We start from the raw sequence: 9,508 nt of genomic DNA, 5'->3' as shown, positions 1-9,508 counted from the left end.
AGAGGTGAGAGCTAAGAGGGGCCATCTGCTTAGGCAGGGCAACTGACCTCATGCTGTTTTTATTTTTGTTTCTTTGGGGCAGGGTGCCGGTTCTTTTCCTCCATCACTTTCAGAAACCAATGCCAGTGGAATCTACTTTGTGGAACTGGTTAAAGAAGTTGGGTGCTAACTCTGAGGTTATGCTGGGCAAAAGGAGAGGGCAGCAGGGTGGAGCTGGAGAGAAACAAGCCAAAGGTGAGAGGGATAATCCATAGTCATGATAGAACCTGGTGCTCCCAGTCCCAAGCCCAGGATGAAGTTGGGTTGGCAAGACCTCTGTTCAGGATAGATACTTTGCATTTGGTTGGTGAACTCTTTCTGCCGACCCTGGAGGAGAAAGGCGACACCTGGACAGGAATGATGTAACCCCACTGATCTAGGAATCTGTATAGATGTGTGTGTGCATACATGAAGTAATTATAAGAAGAAGATAGAGTTGGGTCTTTATCTAGTGACCTGCAAGGATGTTCGTGATCAACTATTAAGTTAAAAAAAAGCAAGTTGCAGAATACCATGTAGTTTTGTATCCACAAGCCAAACACAAGCATACAGGACATGCCAGGCACCAGTCAGTGGGTGAGCCAGGTACCAGCCCATCACCCTGTCCACCTATGTTGGTTATTGCTTGTGCAGAGACAGTGTGGTGCATCAACCAGACTCCAATTTTCCAGCACCTGCCATGGGCCGCTGCTGGGGCTGGGTATGGCTCAGCTCCCCCAGGCAGCTCCTATCTTATGAGCACCTAACCTTACTGCTCACACATAACATGGGATTGGCAAGCAAGCAAATATATAAGATGGTGTCACATGGAGATGAATAATGGGAGACAGTGGCAGGCAGGTGGGGCTCTTTAGTGGTGAGTTTCTCATTGTACTTTCAGGGTGGCATTAGCATCGCGTGCTATATAGAGGGATCTACGTGAAATCCATCCTTCCTGGAGGACCAGCTGCCAAGGAAGGGCTTGTCCTGCAGAGTGAGGCATGGAGCTGTGCTGGGCGCTGGGAGTGCTGCCGCTCCCACTGAGGCTCCGAGCAAATGATGGCTTCAGCAGTCCTGGCTCCCTTGCCTGGAAAAGGGATGAGTTAGCCTGGCCCACCACCCGATAGCTTCCTATCACAGCCAGATGTCTATAGGGTCACATTGGGAACCATAAAGTGAGTTAAAAAGGTAAGATTTAAAAAGGGGGAGAGATCAACCAAAGGACTTGAATACATGCATATAAGCATAACCAATGTATACAAACACCAGGGGTGAGGGCAGGAGTGGGGGGATGGAGGGCAATGGGGGGATAAGGACACATTTTTAGTATCTTAATCAATAAAGGAAAAATAAAAAATAAAATAAACATGCTGCTGTTTTGCCTTCATGGGAACAAACAGTGCTCCCCGTGAAGGACAGAGTGCTGGGTGAGGCCCGCCTGAGCGTCTGGGAGGCCTCTGCTGTGCCTCCTCTCTGCCCTTCCTCGTGTCCACTCCCTGAAGGAAGGGGATTCACATTGTTCTCCAAAGGCCACAGTGAAGTGAAAAGGGAACTTAGCACCTTACTTCTTCTCCCCCAGAATTCCAGTGTCTCTGGCATCAACCAGGTCTCCCTGACCTTTTTGAAATAAAAAAATATATATATCCTGGAGATAAATATTATTTTAAAAGGGATTTTAAAAACTTTAAAAAACAGTTTGCCAGGGAACTAGGAGAAAGGATGAGGTTGCACAGAGATGGCTAACTCGTCCATCCAAGGAGTTCTCTGTCCTGGTCTGCAGGGCGTTCAGAGCTCCTGGCCTGCGGGGTGTTCAGAGCGGCGCTGGTACTCAGGCTCGGCTCCACTCCCGCAGGGTGGCTTCCTGCTTCTCGAGGCTGCATGGCTGCACATGGGCAGGGACTCCCAGAGAGTCCTTCCCGCAGCCTCAGGACCCCTGGGCATGGCATCTCTCTCCCCCCAGGTGACAGGCTCCTGCAGGTAGACAGAAAGAGTCTGAGTGGCTTCACCCACAAGCAGGCCGTGCAGTGCCTCAAGGGCTCTGGGCAGGTAAGGGCACCCTCACTCATTCCTGGGAGAGTCCCTTCCTTCCAGAGCTTCTGCACAACATTAGACACTGCAATTGCCCCTGGGTGGGAGGGGCAGGTAGGAAGCAAAACAAAACTTCCTTCTTCTTCTCTTGCTTCTTCCTTTAGCACGACTTTTCCACGTGGATGTGAAGGCCAGGAGGAAGTAGACCGATGTCCCAAGCAGAACACTTACTGTGTATAAATAGCCTTGAACAACTTACTTGCCATTTGCCTAGACTCTGGCATCTCACAGCTGGACAGAGCTGATGGAGTGTGGCCACTGCCTAGCTCTGGCTGCCTCTCGCCCTCTGCTCCAGCTCCCACTGACCAGTATTCCACCTGCTCCCAGGCCCTCTCCCTAACCTGCCTGTGCACATGCTGCACCCCGCCCAGTTCACACCATTCCCATCCTGCTGTGTGGTTACAAGCCACATTGTCCTGAGAATCCTGTCATTACAATGAGCTAGGAATTCAAGACCAAGAGCTGGAGGCACTCACCCACTAGGTGCTCTGTATTCCGCGCAGTGCCCAGGCGGCATCTGGGTATTGCCACTTTGTGTTCCACCTTCTGTCCAAGGTGGCAGGCTTTGCTTGCCCAGGGGTCCTAAACTGCAGGGATAGCATCACTCTCCTGGGAACTGGGGAGCCAGCAGAGACAGAAAGGACTCCGGGGCCCCTTCTGGCAAAAGTGGCTTCCTTTCCCAAAGCCATCTCCTGCTGACGGCGATTTACTTCTATTGGCAGCCTCAGTTCACATATCTTGGGAACAGAATCATGATTTATTAGGTCTCTGTTCTTTAGACCTTTGCTAATTAACGGGATTACGAAGGCACTGGGCCAGCCTAGCGGTGGTGATGACAGTAGGAACTGTCACTCGGATCGTGGGCTTAGTGCTCAATGATATTGCAGAGGAAGAGTGTTAGTCAGGCCAAGGCCCCTCAGTGAAGCGTGGCATTTCTGAAAAGCATCCAGCTGTTATCTAGCCACTGGCCCTCGGCCACGCTTTGGGTAATAGGAGTTAGAATGTGTGGGGAAGAGAATGGAAATTGAACCGGAAGGAAGGGGGTCAGGTTGGCATGGGCTTGGTACACTGTGCTAGGGGTGGGACTTTAGCTGATAGAAAACATTGGAGACTCATTATCATTATGTTTTAAAATAGATTTTAGAGAGAAGCAGAGAGAGAGGGAAGGAGAGAGGGAAACATGGGTTTGTTGTTCCACTTATTTCTGCATTCACTGGTTGATTCTTGTATGTGCTCTGACTGGGGATCAAACCTGAAACCTTGGCATATTAGGGCAATGCTCTAGCCAGCTGAGCTATCCAGCCAGGGCTGCATTGGAGATTCTTAACCAAGTGTTGCCTTTTCAATTTGTGTCTTTGATCAATCCCTGGGTAGCCATGAGGAGGGTGGACCACAGGAGGAGATAGGGGCCAGCAAGCCAAGGAGCCAGCCACAGTCCAGCTGGGCTTGGTGGCAGAAGAGGGAATGGATAAGCTCTGAGCGGAAGCTTCTGATGGAGAACATTCAAGATGGGAATTTGGAGGGCAGAGGGGAGAGCGGGACCACTGCAAGCATGGTCCCTGGGACATTAGAGGGATGGCTCCACGTTCTGGGGAGCAAATGCACGGGGAGAAATGTTTTAGGCAAAATGAGGGGGAGGAAGTGAGGGTGTGTGAGAGAATAAGATGAACATGACCTTGAATACCGTGAAATAGAGGCACACACATTGCTTTCAGGAGCATTTGTCCAATAGGCAGTGGAAATATGGCTTTGGATTCTATCAAATAGGCTGGCTTGCAGATTTTGATTTGAGATTCAAATGAAGCAGCTACTGGAAGTATCAGAAAATTAAAATTAAAAAGCATTTTCAGGGTGAAGGGGGAGCCTCCCGGGTGCCATCTGAAGTATAAACCGAGTTTGTTCCCTACCCTAGATCGCAAGCCTGGTCTTAGGGAGAAGAGGCCCAGGACTGCACAGCAGTGTCCTTCTGTTAATAGCAGGACGGGAGTTGAATGCACGGCTGTTTCCTTGGCAACAGCCTTGCCTGGCAGGCCTGCAAGCTGTGTCTTGGTGACAGATGGTGAGAGGAGAGAGAATCGAGTGTTACTATTGTCATGTCATCCTGGGTTGCTTTCAAATTGTCGCCTGGAAAGGGGAAGCGGGAAGGCTTCCTCTGGGTTCCCCAAAGATAGTGAGCAGTGGTGGCCGTGACGTGGCAGCTTTCTGAAGGCTATCTAATAAAACCTGTTTCCGGAAGAATAATGCATCGTCCTCAAGTGGTTGTCAGGTGTAATTCTGTCCCGAAACCTTCAGTGGTTTCCTGATCAGCTGATGCTTGAGTATAACATTTGGGGGTGACAGTGAAAGGAAAGGGTCATGCATTTTCTGTCCAAAGCTCCACACTCAAACCAAGACCTTTGCAGCAGGAGCCCGAGGAACGATGAGGCAGGCTGGAGAGAAAGGAGCTCAGAAACAGCCTTTTGTCAGCAGCCTTTAAAAAGCAGACCCACAGTCAGTGTGCGTGGGCATGGCTGCACATCTGCGGGCGGTCTGCCCCTCTGCACGTCCCTGTGATTTTGTTTCCTGCTGGGAAAAGGTTTATTTCCTGGGATATCATGATCTGGAGCTTACAATTTCCTTTTTTAAAATATTTTTTATTGACTTCAGAGTGGAAGGGAGAGGAAGAGAGAGATAGAAACATCAATGATGAGAGAGCATCATTGATTGGCTGCCTCCTGAACACCCAACACTGGGGATCGAGCCTGCAACCCAGGCATGTGCCCTTGACCAGAATCGAACCCTGGACCCTTCAGTCCACAGGCCGATGCTCTATCCACAGAGCCAAACTGGCTAGGGCCATTTTTGATCCCTTTATAAGGTTTTCTGGAAGGTATAAGACAGGTTGAATGCAGGTAGCCATAGTGAGCGACGGGCTTGGTGGAGGCACACGTGTGCCTGAAACAAGTCTGTCCTCTTTCATTGCTGCTCGTAGACTCCAGTGAGGACTTGGGAAACTGGCCACGCAATGAGCTGAAGGGGCCAGATGATGGCGAAGGTGAAATTAGTCTCTGCACACTTGAACCTAAGAGCTTCTGGGGCTTTTATTCTTGCCCCAAGTCAGAGTTCACAGGTGCTCTGTCCCTCCTCTGACCGACGGCCAGCTGAGCTGGAGAGAGAAATAAGGGGGCGCTGAGAGGCCCAGTGGCTGCCGGACCACTCAGGCTCCTGGATTGTGTCCCTCTTGGGTGCCCAGAGGCAGCTGTTTTGTCTTATGATCAGCCCACATGGCTAAACAAAACAGCAGCTAAAACATTTCCATGGAATTGTCTCCATAGTCTAATTATGCAAAATTTAGTTTCAGGGAAATTAAAAAGTGATTGAGGCTCTAAAGGAGTCCGAGAAGTGTGTGTGATACTAGTTTTAGTAAAGACCGCGGGCATACTGTGTCTGTCCCTGAATAGGTCTTTACGGCCAGATTTTGTTGATCATCTGTCTGATAGGATAGCCACTCATCACATGTGGCCATTAAGTACTTGAAATGTGACCAATCCAAATTGATAACACATACTCGCAATTCCTGAGGACTTGGTTCATGAGAGGAGTGTAAAATAGCTCATTAATAATTATTTTGTGTTGATTATAAGGTGAAATGGTAATATTTTTAGAATTATTTAGATATATAGCCTATATAATAAAAGCCTAGGTGGCATTGTGCAACGTTGTCACAAAATGGCCACTGTGATGTCATCACAAGATGGCTACCCTCACATTGTCACAAGATGGCCAACACAAGATGGCCGGCAGGGGAGGGCAGTTGGGGGCAACCAGGCCTGCAGGGGAGGGAGTTGGGGGCAACCAGGCCTGCAGGGGAGGGCAGCTGGGGGTGACCAGGCTGGCAGCAGAGGGCAGTTGGGGGTTACCAGGCTGGCAGGGCAGGACATTTGGAGGCAATCAGGCCATCAGGGAGGGCAGTTGGGGGCCATCAGGCTGGCAGGGGAGGGCATTTGGGGGCAAGATCAGGCCTACAGGGGAGGGAGTTGGGGGTGAGATCAGGCAGGCAGGGGAGGGCAGCTGGGGGTGAGATCAGGCCAGCAGGGGAGGGCAGTTGGGGGTTACCAGGCTGGCAGGGCAGGACATTTGGGGGCAATAAAACCATAGGGAGGGCAGTTGGGGGCAACCTGGTTGGTAGAGCAGGGCAGTTAGGGGCGAGCAGGGCAGCAGGGGCGCAGTTAGGCATCAATCAGGCCAGCAGGGGAGTGGTTAGGAGGCGATCAGGCTGGCAGGCAGAAACGGTTAGGGACAGTCAGGCAGGCAGGCAGGTGAGCTGTTAGGAGCCAGTAGTCCTAGTGAGAGGGATGTCTGACTGCCAGTTTAGGCCCAATCTCACGATGTCTGACTGCTGGTTTAGGTCCAATCCCCGTGAGATTGGGCCTAAACCGGCAGTCAGACATCCCTCAAAGGGTCCCAGATTGGAGAGGGTGCAGGCCAGGCTGAGGGACAACATCCCTGTGCATGAATTTCATGCACTGGGCCCCTAGTTCATAAATAAAACATATGATTAAGTTTACCTGTTTCATTGTTAAACATGTAGGTATTTGAAAACTTTGACATTACATATGTGGTTTGCATTTGTAGCTCACAGTATATTTCCATTGGACAATACTGATCTACAACATGTATGAGACTCTCATAAAAATTAGCAAAATGAAATCTTTTTATGTAAAACACGGAATCCATCTCCTTGACAGTTTGCCTTCTGAGGCTGGTCAATTTATGTGTAATGTGCTGAAGGGCTGATCTCCCTCACACCCTACTATACAGGTGTGAAGTTTGAATTCAAACTGAGGAAGACTGCTGGTGGTGTGGGATTCCGTTTTGTGCAGATGGAGAGAGAGCTGCAGCCACCTCAATAATGATCTTGTGAGGCATAAGCGGCTCTTCCCAGGGCAGCCAGCTGAGGAGAGCAGCCTTCGCAGCTGGTGGCATTATCCTGGCTGCAAATGGAAAGCCCACGGATGGCTCCTCTTCCAGGTGGGAGGCCATGAAGGCTGCAGCCTGAGTGCCTGCTGGTGTTGGCCATGCTCTCCCAGGCCCACACACTGTGAGGGATGCTCTCGGCTCTTGTCAATCAGCCCTGGCGCCTGCACTGTGATCACCTAAAGAGAGCAGTCTGTAGAATATTCTCACATTTAATTTTTCATCTTAGTTTTTAAATATCTGACCTTGACTCAGCCTTGCTTTAATTAGGCTCATAATAAAGTGGAAGATAAACCCTGACTTTTGTGTTGTCTAAAGGTGTAATACATTCTGGGAGGTGAGTGTGAGGGCTGAAGGGACTCCAGTGGGTCCCTTTCTGTCTTCCCCTGCTTTTCTACTAAATTTACAGCTTTTGTTGCATAGTGTTGCATTGTTTATCCTGTATAATCAAAAATCCTATATAATGAAAGCCTAATATGCTAAGTGTCTGGTTGGCCATTCAACCAATCAAAGTGTAATATGCTAATGATATGCTAAGAATGCTCAACCACTCACTATGACGTGCACTGACTACCAGGGGGCAGACAGTCAACCAGTCAACGAGTTGCTATGATGTACACTGACCACCAGGGGGGAAGATGCTCCAACTGGTAGGTGAGCTTGCTGCTGGGGTCCGGCTGATTGGGACTGAGTGAGATAGGCTGAACACTCCCTGGAACCCTCCCATGGTCCCTCCTCGGCCCTGATCATACACTGGTGGGGTCCCTTGGCCTGGCCTGGGCCTTCTCACAATCCAGTATTCCTTAGGGAATGTTGGAGAGCTGGTTTCTCGGCCCAATCCCACAGGCCAGGCAGAGGGACTCCACTGGTGCATGAATTCATACACTGGACCTCTAGTGTAATTTATGAAAGACAGTGAATAGTGGATGCTTTTCAATGCTTATAGCACAAAATCTCTATGGAATACTGTACATATCAGTCAGGGTCCTGGCAGAAAATTGAGTCATTTGAGGAGAGTTTAATAAAGGTGTGGGCAAGGGAAATAATGGAGCCCTGGGGCTAGGAACCAGGGTGCAGTGATCCACTCCCCCAAGTCCAAAGGGACATGGGAAGGAGCAACTACCATACCCCAGAAGCTGAGAGAGCTGGATGGAGTGAGCTCACTGAAATGAGCTGTGACACGAACTGAGGGACGCAGTCTCCTGTGACTACCCCATGGGGAGGGAGGCAGGCACACGCACACGTGCGTGCACACACACACACACACACATGCACTACCCAGCTTCCCTCTCCTCCCACCCTGCAGCCCTCACAGACATGCCCCCAGAGCACAGGGCATGCTGACAAAGCCAGAGGAGGGCCTGGGGTGGGTGAGGAGGGCCCAGGGTAGGTAGGGAGGTAGGAGAGTCCCCAGGACAGTGTATGTATGGGTGGGGATGCCTATCCATCGGCTTCGGATCTCAGAACTGTCCTCTAGAAACTGGGGCAATAGCACAGGTGAGAGGTTCCAAGGGCCTAGCTGACTGTTGGCTGGTGATGCTGAGAGGGAGGCCTTGGGAGGGAAGGAGGTTGAGACAGCAACAGCCACTTGCTTGAGCCACTGTGTCCCTGAAGAGAAGGCATTATCATTGGTGCACTTCCTCGGGGGAGCTCAGGCTCTGCCTTGCCTCCGCCCACTCTGGGAAATCAGCCCCAGTGGCCTTCTCCAGTTTTCGGAACTCAGGAGCTTATCCAGGTGGGAAGGGGAGCGGCGCCAGGGCGGTGGTGGAGAGCTCAGAGGAGACCACAGCCATCCAGCCCCGCACCTAGCTGTTTGCCTCCTGTAGGCAGTGCTCCATTTACTGCGAGGGGCCTCTCAGAAGTCACACTCCTGCTTTACAGACCCCTCTGGGAGTCTTGCCTGAGATGGACCAGGGCTGGCAGGCAAGATGTGGTGCCCCTGCCCTCTCCATAGGCCTCTCTTCAGGCACCCCGTTTCCTGGCTGGTGCATTTGAGAAGCCCAGCTTTGCCTTGGGTAGGGTTCGACGCCACCTTCTCACTGGGGCTGGAACATAGCTGGCCCCCAAACCTCCATTGGTTGAAACAAGTTCCTGAGGTCTTATCTCTGCCATTTCCCTCCCCTCCCTGCTTCTGCCTCTCCTGACGTTTGAATCTCCCTGCACATGGTCCTGTGCAGATCTTGGCCATGAACGCGCTAGAGCCAGGCTCCCCGGCAGCCCAGGCTGATTGCGGGGAAACTGGAAACAAGAGGAGTAGATGCGAAACCAGAGTGTCCATGCTGAGGAGTGGAATGGGGAACAGAATGTGCATCAGCCCTCCTAAAGCATGACTTCCACCTGTGGCCCAGGGAAAAGAAAGGCATTGGGATCAGGGAAATTCAGAAGTTTTACTTGATGCCTGTATTAGGTTCTCTAGAGAAACAGAACCATTAAGATGTGTATGTGT

The 9,508-nt window shown here is 51.0% G+C and overlaps 1 protein-coding gene across 1 annotated transcript; it reads left to right on the top strand.

The window, feature by feature from the left end:
- Positions 1-1,896: 1,896 nt before the first annotated feature.
- On the top strand, positions 1,897-9,057 carry FRMPD2 (FERM and PDZ domain containing 2). The gene is given in 9 exon segments (XM_059661967.1): positions 1,897-2,094; positions 4,042-4,165; positions 6,907-6,973; positions 6,975-7,049; positions 7,051-7,116; positions 7,870-7,874; positions 8,893-8,913; positions 8,916-8,942; positions 8,945-9,057. Coding segments are annotated over 9 exon segments (696 nt in total).
- The last annotated feature ends 451 nt before the right edge of the window (positions 9,058-9,508 follow it).

The sequence above is a fragment of the Myotis daubentonii genome, chromosome 13, assembly GCF_963259705.1.
Source record: "Myotis daubentonii chromosome 13, mMyoDau2.1, whole genome shotgun sequence".
Classification (NCBI taxonomy): domain Eukaryota; kingdom Metazoa; phylum Chordata; class Mammalia; order Chiroptera; family Vespertilionidae; genus Myotis; species Myotis daubentonii.
Note: the sequence above shows the minus strand (reverse complement) of the source record. Positions and strands in the feature narration are given on the sequence as shown.